The following is a 19,977-nucleotide window of genomic DNA, read 5'->3' on the forward strand; positions in this document are numbered from 1 at the left end:
AACCGGATATCACGAGCTCAGAAACCGTCTGACATGTTGTTTCAGGACTTTTTAGTCTCTTTATAAAATGTGGTCGAGAAAGAGGCTTGGAACGCAAGATATGGCATTTCGTCCGTGGTGACCTCTCGCGAGATCTGCCGTGTTGTTGGTTTAGCTTTCGCAAGAGTAGAGCTGCTTATTTGGAGGAGCAAATGGCTGGAGTTCAGTGTCGTGGCGCCCAGGTGAGAAGGTCAAGGTCTGGTGAGGGGATTTCTCCGTGTATTATCACTGACTACAAGGTGGACCTGCTCTGTCTCAGGAATATTGGCCGCAGCTGGTTACTGCATATTCTCCCCCTATTGATTTGTATACAAGGTGGATGTATAGTACTCGGCGCTGCCATCATACAGGCGACTGTATTTTTTAATGTAAAAAAATATATTTATTTATTTTTTTAAACGATTAATAAAATGTAATCGCTCTTCTCATAATGCAAATAAAATAAAAAAAAACATATTTGTTATTACTGCCTGTTTAACTGTCCAAACTAATGCAATATATTTTACCCATATGGTGAGCGCTGAAACACGTCAGAAATAGGAATGTATTTTTTTGTAACTTCCCTTTTAAAAAAAAAAAAAAAACCCAAAAAAACGAAAGTTGTATGTATATAAAATGTGTTGCGCCATCAGTCAAGTTTTGCAAATACTTGATTGCTGCGTTTTATATAAATTGTGCGGAAATCGCTGCAAATGTTTTCTGCAATGCTCAATAAAACGGTGGAAAATGTCTCCTAATAACAGGAGGGGTCCGGTGAGCCCCCTAGAACTGTACGTGGTGTAGGGGGGTCTATGTTTCTTTTTGATAACCAGTAACCTTGCTCTCCTATATATCTGTTTTTAGCTGTTTCTGTCTCTTTTGTACTGATATTTTTACTCTTCCGTTTTAGTTACTGGGCAGAGGATTGCGGTCCTGGCTGGTTACGTCCCAGAAACTCCATTGTCGCTTAAAATCTTCTAAAGCCAATGTTTTGGCTGCAGAACCCAAGGAAGGAGCCGTGTTTGCTCCACTGGAGACGTTCACGGAAGAAGAGGGCATGCTGAGAGATATGGGTCAGTAACAGAGACGCTGCAGATTTCAAAATAACAGCAGTTCTCAAATGTAATCTGAAAAAAACAGGAGTGTGCATGAGATTTTTGAAATTTCTGCTTTTGCTGATGCTGTAAAAAGCGGCGGCTCAGTAGTTAGCACGGCGACTCAGTGGTTAGCACGGCGGCTCAGTGGTTAGCACGGCGGCTCAGTGGTTAGCACGGCGGCTCAGTGGTTAGCACGGCGGCTCAGTGGTTAGCACGGCGGCTCAGTGGTTAGCACGGCGGCTCAGTGGTTAGCACGGCGACTCAGTGGTTAGCACGGCGACTCAGTGGTTAGCACGGCGGCTCAGTGGTTAGCACGGCGACTCAGTGGTTAGCACGGCGACTCAGTGGTTAGCATGGCGGCTCAGTGGTTAGCACGGCGGCTCAGTGGTTAGCACTGCACCACTGCATCTCACCAAGGACAACATCTGCAAGGAGTTTGTATGTTCTCCCCGTGTCTGTGGGTTTCCTGCGAATTCTCCGGTTTCCTCTCACGCTTCAAAGACATACTGATGGGGAATCTAGATTGTGAGCCCCGATGGGGACAGTGATGATGTCTGTAAAGCGCTGTGGAATTAATGCCTCTATATAAATGAGTAAAATAAGTAATGTCATTTCTACTCAGTACGAAAATTTTCCCAGGACCGAATCGGACCACTTGTAAAAACCATGGACGCCGAATCAAAAATGGACAATTCAGTCATTCAAGGACTGTTTGAGCTCGGGGTTGGTATTATTTTTTACTGTTAGCTTAAAATGTGTCCTACAGCCAAAGCTAAGAGAAAATAAGTGTCTTTTAGGCAAATTGCAAGTATAGCCGACACTAGACGCCTCCGCGAAAAACACATTGTGCATTAAAACTCAAGTTGCCTGATTTTGTTTCCCCCCCCCAAATCATCTTAGGGGCGTGCGTTTAAGTAAAGGGACCTTTCCTCTGCCCCTCTTATTTTTCAGACGGTCGCTTTTGCTGTCACGCTCTCACCTCTGTAGTAAACTATGTTTTGTGATTTGCATTGTCTCGGCCTTTTAACCTCTCCCCTCTCTTTCAGCTGATGGGTATAGATGTGGACCCCAAGTACGGTGGCACAGGAGCGTCTTTTTTCTCCTCGATTCTTGTGATTGAAGAGTTAGCCAAGGTGGACCCCTCTGTGTCCGTGTTCTGTGACATCCAGAATACCCTCATCACCTCCTTGTTCCAGGGATTAGGCACAGAAGAACAGAAAGAGACGTACCTGCCCAGGCTGTGCAGAGACACGGTGAGGAACGGAGCTCCAATAATTCCTATAACGACTTTATAAGTAGAGGCTTGCCAATCAGATGCATCCGTGCACAGTGGCAGTCCCATGCAAACATGACACTTGTGCCCTTTATCAATTCTAACGGAGTGCAAATCCCCTATTCCTAAAATACACATGCCAAGTTATGTACACCTGTGCGACCATTCTTTTTATTGCACCTGTAAACATAGAAATATATGAAGCCGCTTTGCAGAGCTTTGTCTTTCCATGGTTGTAGACTAGAAGCAAACCCTGTGTAGCCAGATACGGCAGTCACCTGCAGTTATTCCATCCTTGATGACCTGCGGACAATAGGAGAAGGAGCAGATGACTGAAGGATAAGACAGCACAGGGTTTTGGGGTTTTTTCAGTCTGTAATGATGGAGATGTATAGTTGCATGGGAGCTGTAGATAGAAATGGTAGACTATTTTATGTACTGATGTTGTTCATAGTCTTTAAGAGGTTTTGTCCATCTTATAAAGTAGTGAAATATCGCAATGATATGCCATGACTTTATTATTTGTAGGACGACCACCTCTTGTGCTCCCATTCATCTAGACAATGAAGGTGTTGCAGTGCTAGCTCAGTGCTGAGCCAACCTCTTAAGTTTTTACCATATAGTGGGGTTCCCTGCAGACGGCACTGTGACCCCGACATTCTCAAGATTAGTGTTGGACGCCCACTAGTGATGAGCAAGCGTGCTCGGAATGCTTGATACTTGATTAGGTCACGGGTGTGTTCGGGTAACACCTTATCTGAGCAGGCTCGCTCATCACGAACACCCACAAATCCTAAATTGACGGCATATGCCAGCACTTGGTGGTTAATACCAGACAGCACATGAATGCAGTACAAATGCCCTTTACCCCGTGGCTGGAAAGTTAATATTTGTTCCTTCTGTGCAGGTGGGAAGCTTCTGTCTCTCGGAGGCCGGTGCGGGCAGCGATGCTTTCTCCCTGAAAACCACAGCTCAGAAGCACAAGGATTATTACGTCATCAACGGCTCCAAGATGTGGATCAGTAACTCTGAGCAGGCGGGGGTCTTCCTTGTGATGGCAAACGCAGACGTCTCCGCTGTAGGTTCCCCTCTTCTGTGCTGAGACCGCTTCTTCGTTTCTTTTGGTTTGTTTCTGTTTATCAACATCAAGATTCTTCTTTTGCGCCAATTTCCCTTTAACTACTTGTCATCAGCTGTCTTTAAAGGACTTTTATATGACACCATGAAATTTGGCATATGGAGATGAGATGTCACAATTAGGGGACATTTCCTGGTCCCAATTTATTGAAAAGCTTCCATTTAATATCTTTGTACAAAAAAAAATTGTTAGAGACCATCCAATGGTCATAGAAAACAGAAACAGAAATAGACCACCAGCTCAACTAAAGTTTTTTTTTTGTCAAAAGTTTCCAATTTACTTTCAATACTCTTAATTTTTTCTTTGATTGCAGACAAAATTTCCCGATCATGTTCAATAAGCAAGTCTATGAGAATATTTGAACATTTTAACAAACCCTGTTCCCATACTTTCTGGAAGCCCTCATTTGCTTCCCAAGCCGGAAAAATCTGCACTCTAAGTCCCCTGGGCACCAGACCTACTTTTTTATTGTTGGATACATTGTTATGTGGGCAAGTTCACCTGTCACATTTGTGGTTTAGAACCTACCTATTCTACTGTGTATGCTGTATTCTTAGTTCCTTATATCTGTCCTTTGTAATATTGTAAAAAGGTTTTGCCACATATTTGTGTTCTATATGATATTCTAATTAGCCTGCAGTTATCAGGTTCTCACCAACTGGTGCATTATTCCCATTGGATAAAATGTTGTCTTAAGGTATGGGTATTTTACCTGATATCCTTTGTTGTGCTGTTCATGCAGACATCCTATAGTGTGTGTGTATATATATATATATATATATATATATATATATAAATACCAGCTGATATAGAGTGTATTGGGAGGAAACGTACAAGGAGGAGGGCTCTATTATGGGCCATGTGTCTATGTCTTTAGGTCCTATGTGTGACCAATTTTAAATGTTTTTAACTGTGTGCCCCATGTGGCCATCTGTTTGTCCATTAATGTTATCTCAATAAAGATTGTATACTTTTTATACTCAATCCATTGCCTTGGGTGATCCCCGTGTATGGTCTATTTCTGTTTCTGTTTTCTATGGCTTAATATTATATAGACCTGGTTGGATCCCCTTTTTTTGTTGTGGTGCCCCCGCTTTAGTTACTAGACCATCCAATGGTGGTGCAATCAGTAAAGAGGTTTTCCACTACAATTATCTTATAGACATATCATCAGTATCTGATCGGTGGGGGTCCGGCACCTAACACCCTTGTAATCAGCTGCTTGCAGCTCTCGGAGGTAAACTGTGCAAGGAGCGGAAGAGCGCAGCTCTGTCTCACTGTCCGTGTCCGCTCCTAGGTCCTGCAGATCAGCTGCTAATCAGTAGTAATGACCTCTCCCCAAGATCATTCTAGTGGAAAACCCGCTTAATAATAATCATTTCCTCCACGATACAGACATTCCTTGGGTTAAACCATCGCATTCCTTCCCCCGTCATTGGGTCAGTTGCAGGAGGTGGAGGGTAACCACGCAGTCAGGACACCTTGCAGCCGTACATATGGATACCACTCTGGATTGATGACTTTCCTTTTTTATATATGTGTCAGGGATACAGAGGAATCACCTGCTTCATCGTTCCAAAGGAAACGGAAGGATTCCATATTGGAAAAAAGGAAGATAAACTAGGACTCAGAGCGTCTTCAACATGTGGGCTGACTTTTGACAATGTTAAGGTATGACCTGGGAGGAAGGAGAAACGGTGCTTAAAATATTAAGAGGAACATTTAATTATACTCACACGACCAATTCTATCTGTCTAGTTCAGGGAACTGCAACTAGTATTAATACATCTCTTGTGGAACTACAGCTCCCAGCCGTAGTCACTCAGGGCATGCTGGTTGTTTTAGTATCTCAACAGGTGGAATGGAAGAGGTTGCTGCTCTATTTATTTTTTTTTGTGCCTTCATAGTGACAAACCATATTGTGACCATGATGGCCAAGCTCTGCTTTGTCTTTTTCGTAGTGATTTCTCTCGGCCGCTGCCGTCTCGTGATATCTCATCACCGTGCACGTTACATGATCAGACGACCTCGCAGTTTGTAAAGTGCAAATATCCCTATTAATTCAGGGTTTGGTGGCAGGAGATAACCTGAGAATTACTGACGTTGGTATTTGTAGAGAAGCCGTGACTATTTAAAATGTGGACGAACTTGTTTGATCTCCCTGATTTCTTCTTCTCCTTTTTTAATTTTTATGTGCAGGTTCCAGAAAGCAATATCCTCGGCAAACTAGGCCATGGCTACAAATACGCCATAGGAATGCTGAACGAAGGCCGGATTGGAATTGCAGCCCAGGTGATGGCGGCAGGAATACGTTCACTTGTCTTAGCGACTAGTGCATTCAGGCTTTGCAGATCTGGTCTGAATTCTGCAAATGAAAACTGCACCAAACATACACTGAAAACAATCCCGACCATACCTTGTTTTGTTTTTTTACCTACATGGTTGCATGAGGCTTTATGAATTTTTTTTATCACGGTTTCGGGCTACATATAAACAGAAAAGAAGGCTAAAACAAAAAGCTTTATTCCACATTTGTGAAAAGAAAAGAAAAAGTGGAATAAAACTTTTTGTTTTAGCTTTTTTTTTTTTTTTGTTTCTAATCAAAATAACCAGTTCAAAAATTCTGAAGTTTATTATGGTCTTGTGGTTACCTTATATGCTCAGGGATTTGGTAATATAATGTATTGTATATGAAAAAATACTTTTTTTTCTGACTTTTTTTTTTTTTTTTTTTTCTTGTCATGAGATATATAGCAGCTTTTCTGTTCTCGGCAGACATTTGTCAATCATGTGATCGCATGGACCCACAGACATATTGGTACCGCTGATGCTTCTACACAATACATAGCACTCAGTTAACCCTATATAGCCAGCAAAAGCTTCTGTCTTCTGCCGCCGTATCCTGTTACAGTGCAGCATAAACTTGTAACGATGCAGGATAAATTCCAAGACTTGGCCCTCTACATTTATGGCATTTGGTCTTTATCAAGTTCATAAGATTTTTGATCACATCAGGATCAGCAGGATCGTAATGTGTTAAATTTGCTGCTAAATCTCCATGTTAGTATAGGCAGACTCTGCTGGGATTTTCGGGTAATGCACCGTATGATATTGATGCACTGTGCTTGGATAATCAATATCATAACAGTGGGGGTCCGATACTCTGCACCCCCACCAATTAGCTGTTATTACCTCCTGGGTGACCATATCATATGTCCAAACAACCCTTTTAAGGAGGGGACGAGACCCTGCTTCCCCCTGCAATAAAATCTATATTTTTGTTGTTAAAAAAATATTATTTGATATCAGTATCTCATTTCTCTCATTGATTTTCAGATGGTGGGCCTGGCACAGGGCTGCTTTGATAACACAATCCCATACACCAAACAAAGGATCCAGTTTGGAAAGAGAATATTCGACTTTCAGGTTTGTTTCGGTCTTTATTACTTGGCGTTCAGTAGGTTACCATTAGTTTTTATTATATACAAGCCACTAATATGATTGTCCTGCGCCAGTATCTTCCGTCAGTGCAATGGACATTTTTTGATTGACAAGCCTGTAAACCAATAGGAGTGCTCCCCTCGACATCTGAATATAATAATTAGACGATTAAAGGGCTTGTCCAGTTCTATGACATTAAAGCCTGACCCTGCACATTTTGGCTCAGTATAGTCGCCCTGTCCAACCTGTCACTTGTTCCGACCCTTCTGACCTTTTTTCTTTTAGTTTTTCTTATGGAGCCACTTTTTCTTTTGACGCTGAATATAAAGTGTAACTACCATCAGTCGTTGTATAATTCACAATCTTTACACCTTTCCAGCCCCTCAATATATCACAGGGACCGTTTTTCTCACGCAGATATATATATAGGTGTATTCCCATCTCTTAAGATCCTTTCCCAATATGTAGAAGGTGTAATAATATTAGAAAATACCTCCAATTAGAAATGTAATATAGTTCTTCTGATTCACTGTCATTTACTTCTTGGGCAGTGCAGTAGCTTGGGTTTACATTGGGTTATGACCATTCTATTCTTATAGTGAGTTAGTTGACGTTACCATGGATACTTAAACTACTGCAATGCTCTGCAGATTAAGTAAGCGACATAGCTTATCAGAAGAACTATACTACATTTCTAATTAGAGGAATTTGCTAATATTATTATTACACCTACCACATATTGGGATACAATTTTGAACATGGGAATGCCCCTTTAAGTCACATTCAGGCACAAGTTTTTTTTGTTTTTCTTTGTGGACCAATGTTGGTCAGTATGCTGGCCCATATTTTCTTCAGAGGTTGGCCAGAGTGACCGTTTATTTATTTAGCTTACTTATATTTTACCATCAGTGATTTTCCTTGAATACCAAAACCACTTTTGACCATAAGAATCCCTCCCATGCGTGGAAGCCCCCCAGACAAGGTGACCGCAAACAGAAAAACAGATGATCCAGCATCCAAGGAGCGCGTCATAAAAACCCTAATAAAATCCACGTTGAGCCCGCACAGTTTTGTCATCTTGGATGCTGGATTATCCGCTTTTCGATAACGGATGTATGGTGTGGCACAGAAGCACGGACATCTGTGCAGCCCCATAGACTATAATGGGTACATGACCTCTGTGAAAAACAGGCATATGAATAAGGCCTTAACCCCTTCACCACAGGGCCGCTTTTCGTTTGTATTTTCCTCCCCTTCTTCCCAGAGCCATACATTTTTTTTTTTTTTTTTTTTTTTTTTTTCTGATAATATGGCCGTGTGAGGGCTTGATTTTTGCGGGACGACCTGTACTTTTGAATGACACTATTGGTTTTACCATATATAGATTACCAGAAAAAATTCAAGTAAAAGTGCAGTGAAATTGCAAAAATAAGTGCAATTCCACAATTGTTTTTTGGGTTTTCTGACCAGGCAATATAATTCTCAAGGTCAGTACTAGTAACATACATAGTAACATAGTTAGTAAGGCCGAAAAAAGACATTTGTCCATCCAGTTCAGCCTATATAATAAATCCCCAGATCTACGTCCTTCTACAGAACCTAATAATTGTATGATACAATATTGTTCTGCTCCAGGAAGACATCCAGGCCTCTCTTGAACCCCTCGACTGAGTTCGCCATCACCACCTCCTCAGGCAAGCAATTCCAGATTCTCACTGCCCTAACAGTAAAGAATCCTCTTCTATGTTGGTGGAAAAACCTTCTCTCCTCCAGACGCAAAGAATGCCCCCTTGTGCCCGTCACCTTCCTTGGTATAAACAGATCCTCAGCGAGATATTTGTATTGTCCCCTTATATACTTATACATGGTTATTAGATCGCCCCTCAGTCGTCTTTTTTCTAGACTAAATAATCCTAATTTCGCTAATCTACTAGTGCTCTGATGCCAAACATGTATAGTGTATTTTTTGTTTAAGTGGTGAAAATTATTTCAAAGTTTGTATGAAAAAAAGTTTTTGCTTTTGTCACCATTTTCATAGGCCCGCAGCGTCTCCATTTTTCGGGATCTGGGGCTGGGTGAGGGCTTATTTTTTTGCTCACTGAGGTGATGTTTTTATTGATACCTTTTTGGGATAGATACGATGTTTTGATCGCCCGTTTATTGCAATGTTGCAGTGACCTTAAAAACGTAAATCTGGCCTTTTTTAATATTTTTTTTTTTCTTGTTACGCCGTTCACCGATCGGACTAATTTATTTTATATTTTCATAGATCGGACACTTCTGAACGCAGTGATGCCAAATATGTGTAATTTTTTTAATTATATTATTTCCAATGGGGCAAAAGGGGAGTTGAATGGAACTTTTTTTTTTTTTTACTCTATTTAATAGTCCCCTTAAGGGGCTCAAAGCTGCGATCATACAATTATCTGTGCTATACATAGCAGGGCTTCAGCACTATGTATGTATAGCAGAAACTGCGATCTCCTATGAATGCCGGCCACAAGCCGGCATTCACAAGAGATTCATAATGACAGGCACACGGGTCATCAGCAGGCGCCATCTGTCTTGACAATCCATTGGCGCCCTGAGATCACATGATATGGGTGGGATTTGTGACACGCTTCCGGCTGGCGCATGTTAAATGATTGATGGTGAGATTTAACTGGTCAACAGCTCCGATCCACCCGTGGCTGTTAAAGGCACATGGCAGCTTATTAAATCTTAGATTTTGGAGAAAACTGTCATAAAGATAGGGGGGTGCGAAACCTCGTACAGATGTTTTCCTGGTTGGATTTCCGCCTCTCGCCCTTCCGTGTACCGGTACCACATCTCCCCTTTCTTCCGCTCTGCGCAGGGCATGCAGCACCAGATCTCACACGTGGCCACTCAGCTGGAAGCCGCCCGACTACTCACTTATAACGCAGCCAGACTAAAGGAAGCTGGAAGACCTTTCAAGAAGGAGGCATGCATGGCAAAGTACTTTGCCTCTGAGGTGATCGCAATCTTCCGACTTACCGTTCACTTTCCAAATACTTTACCTTTTCCTTCTGACTTTGTCAGACTTTGGACCTGGCGCAGAACAGATTAGGGATTATTCCAAGCAAATTGATTTACTACTTCTAGATGGAGAAATATTTCTAACTTACGGGAACTTTGCAAACATTGAAGCAAATTACCCCACTACACAGCTATATGATCAGGGGGTTGTGCACTGCACATGGCTTGAAACTTGGGGTCATGCACCCTCCTCTCAGGCCCTGCAGGAGGCGCCACACCGGCCTTGTCTAGAGTATTCCTTTTATAATAGTCCTCGAATCCTATTTTATCACCAACAGGTGGCGCCACAGGGATGGAAGTCGGATATTGCTCCGCTCGCTGACATTGGGGGCTACGTTTTCCCACCTAAGACGGGAAAATGGATATAAGAAACAGTTCTAAAAAGTGAAGGGGGAAAAAAAAATCTGAATAGCTTGGTTAATTTACGCATAAACATCCATACTAATCACTACCTTAAGCCTCATCCACATGACTGCATTACATATCTGCTTGGAATATGTCATAATAGGGCACTCATAGGGGGGCATCGGACGATTACAGGACCTTTATGCGCCATACGGTTCCGTATTATGGAGATATTCTCATCTAGTATTAGGACTCGGAGGATAGCCTGTACATACGGCACCTGATGTAGCATTGTAAAGTGCACGGGACAGCACGTGTCCCAATATGGCCTCCATTAGGACTAATGCCTCCCATATGTCTTCACAGGATATAAGACCCCCGGCCGTTCACAGCATTATACAGTCATTCACTAATTAGGGCAGTAGGATCGTTATTAGTGATGAGCAAATATACTCGTTACTTGAGATTTCTCGAGCACGCTCGGGGGTCCTCCGGGTATTTTTTAATGCTCGGAGATTTAGTTTTTCTTGCCGCAGCTGAATGATTTACATCCGATAGCCAGCGTAAGTGCATGTGGGGATTCCCTAGCAACCAGGCAACCCCCACATGTACTTACGCTGTCTAACAGATGTAAATCATTCAGCTGCTGCAAGAAAAACTAAATCTCCGAGCACTAAAAAATACTCGGAGGACCCCCGAGCATGCTCGGGAAATCTCAAGTAACGAGTATATTCGCTCATCACTAATTGTTATTAATAAGAGCGTCTTCTTGCTGACAGTTTCCATGTACCTTAGCTTCCCTTTACATTTTTTTTCCATATTTTATGCTATAACTTTTTATGTTTTTGTCTACGTAAACCATTTATAAATCAGAAAAATATATATTTTTTTTTTTCTTTTCCCCTAAGTTGGCTGGAATGACAACCAGTAAATGTTTGGAGTGGATGGGAGGTGTCGGATTTACCAAGGATTATCCTATTGAGAAATATTACAGGGATGCAAAGATAGGTAAGATGTCTTACAATATGTAAATGCAGTGGGGTGTATTTGGAGTAGCCGTATGTGTGTCCCACTTTTCTTCCCCTGGCTTCACAAAACCTTTAACCCCTTTAAGAGATTTGACGTAAGTTTACGTCATGGTCTGGAAGGGGTTCACTCAAAATGATGTAAATTTACGCCATGATGATCTTGCGGGCCCAGCTCCTGTGCCGCCGGGAGCTCAGTGTAAGTTATAGCCGATCTCCAGCTGTCACGAGCGCAGAGATCTTATTGGTTTTGGGAGAAGGCGCCTTCACATATGAGAGACCTGGAGCAGTTTGCAAAGGAAGAATGGTCCAAAATTCCAGTTAAGTGGTGTAAGGAGCTTGTTGATGGTTATAGGAAGCGATTGATTGCAGCTATTTATTCCAAAGGGTGTACAACCGAATATTAAGTTGAAGGTGACAACAATTTTGTCCGGCTCATTTTTGGGTTTTTTTGTGAAATGATGTCCGATTTTGTCTTTTTTTTTTTTTTTTTGTGTTGTTCCAATACAAAGGAAATAAAGCTGTGTATAACAAATCATGTGTAATTGCAATTAATTTTCTGGAACAATTTCAAGAGTGTCAACACCTTCGGCCATGACTGTATGAGGTTTTGTCGCACTCAGGAGAAATTGCGTAACAAATTGTACAGTTCATTTTCTTCCTTTGCCCCTTTTGAATATTAAAAACTTGGGGTCAAAGCAACATTTTTAGTGGGGAAAAAAATGTAATTTTCATTTTACTCATATTAATGTTATCCAATTTTGTGAATCACCTGAAGTCTAAAAATGCTTTATACATCCATAGATGAATTCCTGGAGAGCTGTAGTTTCCAAAATGGGGTCACCTGCGGGGGGTTTCTGCGGTTCAGGCACATCAGGGGCTCTTCAAATCTGACAGTGTCCGCAATCTACTCCAGCCAAAATTGTGTTCCAGAATTCAATTAGCATGCTCTGCCGTGCTCCCAGTTTTCCACCACATATGGGGTATCTGCATACTCAAAAGAAACTTAACAACAAATTATACTGTCCATTTTCTCCTATTGCCCTTGTGAAAATGCAAAATTTTGGGGCTAAATCAACATTTTTGTGGGGAAAAGGAACATTTTTATTTTTTTACTTCCAGATTGCTTTAATTCCGTGAAGGATTAATAAACTTCCTGAATGTGTTCTTGAGCACTTTGAGGGGTGCAGTTTTTAAAATGGTGTTACTTTACAACCATCCACCGCCCTTCTCACAGTGGAAGTGAAAAATCTCGCTCATTATCGCAAGACCACTCTCTTTGCCTTAACTGAGCGCTGCCATGTTTTTCACTAAGCGGTGACCGAACGGTAAAATCATTGGAACTGTTTGCTTTTGGTAACCACTGGGTTAAGGCCCCTTCACATTAAGCGACGCTGCAGCGATACCGACAACGATGCCGATCGCTGCAGCGTCGCTGTTTGGTCGCTGGAGAGCTGTCACACAGACCGCTCTCCAGCGACCAACGATCCCGAAGTCCCCGGGTAACCAGGGTAAACATCGGGTAACTAAGCGCAGGGCCGCGCTTAGTTACCCGATATTTACCCTGGTTACCAGCGTAAAAGTGAAAAAAACAAACACTACATACTTACCTACCGCTGTCTGTCCCCGGCGCTCAGCTTCTCTGCTCTCCTCCTGTACTGGCTGTGAGCACAGCGGCCGGAAAGCAGAGCGGTGACGTCACTTCCGGCTGACCGACGCTCACAGCCAGTACAGGAGGAGTGCAGAGCACAGCGCCGGGGACAGACAGCGGTAGGTAAGTATGTACTGTTTGTTTTTTTCACTTTTACGCTGGTAACCAGGGTAAACATCGGGTTACTAAGCGCGGCCCTGCGCTTAGTTACCCGATGTGTACCCTGGTTACCAGTGAAGACATCGCTGAATCGGTGTCACACACGCCGATCCAGCGACGAAATAAAGTTCTGGACTTTGTTCAGCGACCAACGATCTCCCAGCAGGGGCCTGATCGTTGGTCGCTGTCACACAGAACGATTTCATTAACGATATCATTGCTACGTCACAAAAAGCAACGATATCGTTAACGATATCGTCTAGTGTGAAGGTACCTTAAGTGCAAAGAGCGAGATGTTGCTCTTTGACTGTGAGAGGACCTGTGGACCTTAGGTATCTATGGTTACGACCACTGATATAGTAACAGTTAGCTAGTTGCTAGTGGTCATAACCATGGATACCTAACGTCCTGCAATGCCTGCACATGAGGAAAGAGACATAGCGAATCAGAAAAGCTAGACTACATTTCTATTTGGAGGTATTTGCTAATATTATTATTTATTATAAAATAATAATATTATTATTACACCTAGTACATATTGGGATAGGATCTTGGAGATGAGAATCCCCCTTTAACCCCTTACCGGCATCGGACGTACTATACCGTCCGATGCCGGCTCCCCTGCTTTGATGCAGGGCTCCGTGGTGAGCCCGCACCAAAGCCGGGACATGTCAGCTGTTTTGAACAGCTGACATGTGCCCGTAATAGGCGCGGGCAGAATCGCGATCTGCCCGCACCTATTAACTAGTTAAATGCCGCTGTCAAACGCAGACAGCGGCATTTAACTACCGCTTCCGGCCGGGCGGCCGGAAATGACGTCATCGCCGACCCCCGTCACATGTCCGGGGGTCGGCGATGCGTCTCCATTGTAGCCATAGAGGTCCTTGAGACCTCTATGGTTACTGATTGCCCGTCGCTGTGAGCGCCACCCTGTGGTCGGCGCTCACAGCACACGTGCAATTCTGCTACATAGCAGCGATCAGCAGATCGCTCCTTCCTTATTTCCTTAAAGGGACTCTGTCACCTGAATTTGGCGGGACTGGTTTTGGGTCATATGGGCGGAGTTTTTGGGTGTTTGATTCACCCTTTCCTTACCCGCTGGCTGCATGCTGGCTGCAATATTGGATTGAAGTTCATTCTCTGTCCTCCGTAGTACATGCCTGCGCAAAGCAATCTTGCCTTGTGCAGGCGTGTACTATGGAGGACAGAGAATAAACTTCAATCCAATATTGCAGCCAGCATGCAGCCAGCGGGTAAGGAAAGGGTGAATCAAACACCCAAAAACTCCGCCCATATGACCCAAAACCAGTCCCGCCAAATTCAGGTGACAGGTTCCCTTTAAAAACAGGCAGCTCCGAAATGCGTTGATTAGCACAGATTGACTTCCAAAATGCATTGACTAGAAAGTGTTCTCCATTCACCGTACATCACACTGTGCGTTTTAATGGAGGCCATTATTATGGTAACTTCTTAGTAAAGTAGGTATTTTTGTTTGTTTTTTTTAAATCAACAATTCCGATACTGGGTCTATTTTTCCTGTTGACGATGTGCATGTGAACGCTGATCTGTGACGCCAGGTGTAGGTGACCAAAGGCTCTGAAATCTGCCATTGTACAGGGCGGATAGCTGGAACCATGCATACGCTGTGTGCAGAATTATTAGGCAAGTGGTATTTTGATCACATGATCCTTTTTATACATGTTGTCCTACTCCAAGCTGTTCAGGCTTGAGAGCCAACTACCAATTCAGTAAATCAGTTGATTTGCATCTCTGTAATGAGGAGGGGTGTTGTCTAATGACATCAACACCCTATATAAGGTGTGCGTAATTATTAGGCAACTTCCTTTCCTTTGGCCAAATGGGTCCGACGAGAGATTTGACGGGCTCTGAAAAGTCCAAAATTGTGAGATGTCTTGCAGAGGGATGCAGCAGTCTTGAAATTGCCAAACTTTTCAAGCGTGATCACCGAACAATCAAGCGTTTCATGGCAAATAGCCAACAGGGTCGCAAGAAGTGTGTTGGGCAAAAAAGGGGCAAAATAACTCCCCATGAATTGAGGAAAATCAAGCGTGAAGCTGCCAAGATGCCATTTGCCACATTTCAGAGCTGCAACGTTACTGGAGTAACAAAAAGCACAAGGTGTGCGATACTCGGGGACATGGCCAAGGTAAGGAAGGCTGAAAAACGACCACCTTTGACCAAGAAACATAAGATATAACATCAAGACAGGGCCAAGAATATCTTAAGACTGACTTTTCAAAGGTTTTATGGACTGATGAAATGAGTGACTCTTGATGGGCCAGAGGCTGGATCAGTAAAGGGCAGAGAGCTCCACTCCGACTCAGACACCAGCAAGGTGGAGGTGGGGTACTGGTGTGGGCTGGTATCATCAAAGATGAACTTGTGGGACCTTCTCGGGTTGAGGATGGAGTGAAGCTCAACTCCCAGACCTACTGCCAGTTTCTGGAAGACTATAAAGGCACTTTCTACTAGGCACTGCTCCTGATAGCCAGTTTCCTACTCCACACTGATGAGGGGCAAAAACCCTGAAACAGCTGTCTGTGGATGGATACCATGCTTGGCATAGGTGGTTTTCCTTTATTGGATGTTTTCCTTCATAGGATGCTGCCTTTCCCTTGGTTGTTCCTTCCCGGTGAAAGGCCTGGCTATTCACTGCCTGCGTTGAGAAACACGTGATGGTGTCTCCGCAGCTCCTCTACTTGCAGTTTCTGGAAGACAACTTCTTCAAGCAGTGGTAGAGGAAGAAGTCGGTATTGTTCAAGAAAAACATGATTTTCATGCAGGACAATGCTCCATCACATGCCTCCAACTACTCTACAGTGTGGCTGGCCAGTAAGGGTCTCAAAGAAGAAAAAATAATGACATGGCCCCCTTGTTCACCTGATCTGAACCCCATAGAGAACCTGTGGTCCCTCATAAAATGTGAGATCTACAGGGAGGGAAAACAGTCCACCTCTTGGAACAGTGTCTGGGAGGCTGTGGTGGCTGCTGCATGCAATGTTCATCGTAAACAGATCAAGCAACTGACAGAATCTATGGATGGAGGCTGCTGAGTGTCATCATAAAGAAAGGTGGCTATATTGGTCACTCATTTTTGGGGGTTTTGTTTTTGCATGTCAGAAATGTTTATTTCTAAATTTTGTGCAGTTATATTGGTTTACCTGCTGAAAATAAACAAGTGAGATGGGAATATATTTGGTTTTTATTAAGTTGCCTAATAATTCTGCACAGTAATAGTTACCTGCACAAACAGATATCCTCCTAAGATAACCAAATCTAAAAAAAAAACCCACTCCAACTTCCAAAAATATTAAAGGGAACCTGTCACCCCGTTTTTTGAGATTGAGCTATAAATACTGTTAAATAGGGCCTGCGCTGTGTGTTCCTATAGTGTATGTAGTGTACCCCGATTCCCCATGTATGCTGAGAAATAACTTACCAAAGTCGCCGTTTTCGCCTGTCAATCAGGCTGGTCAGGTCGGGAGGGCGTGGTGACATCGCTGGTTCTTCCTCAGCTTTACGTTGGTGGCGTAGTGGCGTAGTGGTGAACAAGCAGCGCGCGATCTGCGCTGTCATCCCTTTCGTCGGTGGGGGCGGCCATCTTCCTGGGGCCGCGCGTGCGCAGATCGAGTGCTCTGCTGCACGGGGCTTCAGGAAAATGGCCGCGGGATGCCGCGCGTGCGCATTAGAGATCGCGGCGGCCATTTTCCCAAAGCCGAGTTTGCATCTCGGCTTTGGGAAAATGGCCGCCGCGATCTCTAATGCGCACGCGCGGCATCCCGCGGCCATTTTCCTGAAGCCCCGTGCAGCAGAGCACTCGATCTGCGCACGCGCGGCCCCAGGAAGATGGCCGCCCCCACCGACGAAAGGGATGACAGCGCAGATCGCGCGCTGCTTGTTCACCACTACGCCACTACACCACCAACGTAAAGCTGAGGAAGAACCAGCGATGTCACCACGCCCTCCCGACCTGACCAGCCTGATTGACAGGCGAAAACGGCGACTTTGGTAAGTTATTTCTCAGCATACATGGGGAATCGGGGTACACTACATACACTATAGGAACACACAGCGCAGGCCCTATTTAACAGTATTTATAGCTCAATCTCAAAAAACGGGGTGACAGGTTCCCTTTAAGCTTTGATATTTGAGTCTTTTGGGTTGATTGAGAACATAGTTGTGGATCAATAATAAAAATAATCCTCTAAAATACAACTTGCCTAATAATTCTGCACACAGTGTATGTCGTCCATAGACTTCTATGGGAAAAAGCGTGTAATGCGTGCCTGCCTGTAAGGCAATCCCTTCATGTGTTGCGGCTGTCGAACAGCCACGAGACAGAGTCACGGGGACTTGAACATATTTTTCGAGCACGCCGAAGACACGACCTTATTACACGAGCATGCTCAGATATCACCTTGTACAAGCACGGTCACTCATCACTAGCTTCCATCTAAGGAACATATCCATATGGACGTGTCTGGCATGCACACATTGTTTGCGCTAAACGAAGCCTCCTAACATGGTGTGAGTAGAGGCTAACACTTTATTGCGTACCTTTGATCCTCGTGTACGAGGAATCATTTTGTATATCTCTTTCGTAGCTATAATATTAGTAAATGACGTACTGTGTTCTCCAGGTACAATATACGAGGGAACCTCCAACATCCAACTGAGCACAATTGCCAAGTTCATCGATCAGGAGTACTGAAGAGGAGCGTTCCAGCTTCATGTCTGTCCTCCGGCTCATCACCTAAGAGGAGATACTGGGTTCTCGACCATGAATTTCAACTTTTGTATCAACGCAGAATCATCAAGTCAACCAATCCCCCTGATCACTGCCACTACCTCAACCATGTATCCGTTAGTTCTGCTAGGTAGAGTTCATAGTAAATGCAATCAGGTTACTGGTCTGCATCTAGTGCAAGGATATCTGCATTTACTCCAAGTAAAGATCTGGGTCAAGTTGGAGGATTTATTATTTTTTTTTTTTTCAAATGGAAAATATGAAGTCCCATAGTGGCTCAGTGGTTAGCAATGCTTGTTTGCAGCGCTGGAGTCTTGGGTTCAAATCCCACCAAGGACAACATCTGCAAGGAGTTTGTACCCACCATGTTTGTGTGGCTTTCCTCCGGGTTCTCCGGTTTCCTCCCACGTTCCAAATACATACTGATGGGGAATCTAGATTGTGAGCCCCAATGGAGGCAGTGCCGATAATGTCTGTAAAGCGCTGCCGAATTAATGCCTCTATATAAGTGCGTAAAATAAAGTCCCCATTATGGCACGTGGACATCCTAGTAGGGGGGATCCTCCGAATATGCCACCCCTTTATCATCCAGAGCAGAGTCACAAGTCACAGCTTCCATTTACAAAACGATTGTCTTCATGAACCTTTGTATAAAGACACAACCTAAAAATGGGAAGAAAAAAAAAAACTAAAAAAATTGTATCTGTTTGTCTTTGTGCATAGATTCTGTCAAGTCTCTTTAAAGCCACAGATCAAGTCTAAAGTTACGATTTTCTGGGGACGAAATGTGGCGTTGTGGTTTAGATCGCCTGATGGACGGTGGAGCAATTTAAGCCCCTCTTGAAGAGACGGAACTGAACTAGAGGCTGCTAGAGTTTATTTATTCTACTATCCCTTTAAACCAGATCAAATTACAATTTAATAGTGGTGGCTATAAAGTCTGTATCTGTAAATAAATGATTGTGGCGAATCTTAAAAATGTCTCATCAAGATTTATTTTGGTTATAGTCAAACCTGAAAAAAAAAATAATCTGACAAGTTGGGATTATGAAAAGGTCTTGAGATGAGGGTCTTGGTGATAACACAGCATCACTTCTTACAGCTGGTAGCACCTTCTTGTAATAAACATTTTTCTCTGTTTTGTTCCATGTAGAAAAGTTGAAATAAATTCTGTGTAGTCCTTTCACATACAGGGGAACCCGCACATTGTCCTGTTACATTTATTGGGCTGGAGAAGATTGGCATGCAACTAGTTGTGACTTAGTATATAGCCATCTACTTACAGTAGGATAGGCCATCAATATTAGATTATGGTGGTCGGAGTGTTTGCACCCTGATTATAGAGCTCCACAGCAACTTAACACAGCTGATCAGAGGGGGGTGTCAGTAGTCAGATTTTCACCAACATAATATTGATGACTTGTTAGGGTAAAACATCATTTTTTTTTTAAAGGATAATTTCTTCCAATTCAAGTTTCAACCCTGTTCACATCACAGTAGAGCCCAACATTTGGCATATTTGCCAAAAAAGCTCTTGGTGTAATAATATAATAATAATTTTTATTTATATAGCGCCAACATATTCTGCAGCACTTTACAATTAAGCGGGGACATGTACAGACAATAAATTCAGTACAAGTTAAGACAATTTAAACAGTGACATTAGGGGTGAGGTCCCTGCTCACAAGCTTACAATCTACAAGGAAATGGGGGGACACAATAGGTGAAAAGTGCTTGTTATTACAGGTCTGGCAATTATAATAAATAGGGATTTTCATATAAAGCTGCATGATCCGGTCATCAGCCCGTGTGCTTAAGTGCAATAGTCAAGTATCAAGTGCAGTTATCGTGTGCATGGAGGGTGTGGAGACAGGTGAATAGTAGGGTGCAGATTCAGAATAATATTTGGAAGGAGGGAACAGGGCAAAATTTGTTTATTGAGTAGTTGATGTGGTAGGCTTGTTTGAAGAGATGGGTTTTTAAAGCGCGCTTGAATAGGTCGGGG

At 43.2% G+C, this 19,977-nt stretch overlaps 1 protein-coding gene across 1 annotated transcript; it reads left to right on the top strand.

Annotated features, from left to right (window-relative positions):
* Positions 1-42: 42 nt before the first annotated feature.
* Positions 43-18,951, top strand: ACADSB (acyl-CoA dehydrogenase short/branched chain). The gene is made up of 11 exons (XM_069753867.1): positions 43-221; positions 929-1,091; positions 1,738-1,838; positions 2,162-2,368; positions 3,296-3,466; positions 5,072-5,197; positions 5,726-5,818; positions 6,863-6,952; positions 9,822-9,959; positions 11,278-11,377; positions 17,866-18,951. The coding sequence occupies exons 1-11, from the start codon at positions 192-194 to the stop codon at positions 17,934-17,936; spliced, it is 1,290 nt and encodes a 429-aa protein (XP_069609968.1). The 5' UTR covers positions 43-191; the 3' UTR covers positions 17,937-18,951.
* Positions 18,952-19,977: the final 1,026 nt, after the last annotated feature.

The sequence above is a fragment of the Ranitomeya imitator genome, chromosome 2 (genome assembly GCF_032444005.1).
Source record: "Ranitomeya imitator isolate aRanImi1 chromosome 2, aRanImi1.pri, whole genome shotgun sequence".
NCBI classification, from domain to species: domain Eukaryota; kingdom Metazoa; phylum Chordata; class Amphibia; order Anura; family Dendrobatidae; genus Ranitomeya; species Ranitomeya imitator.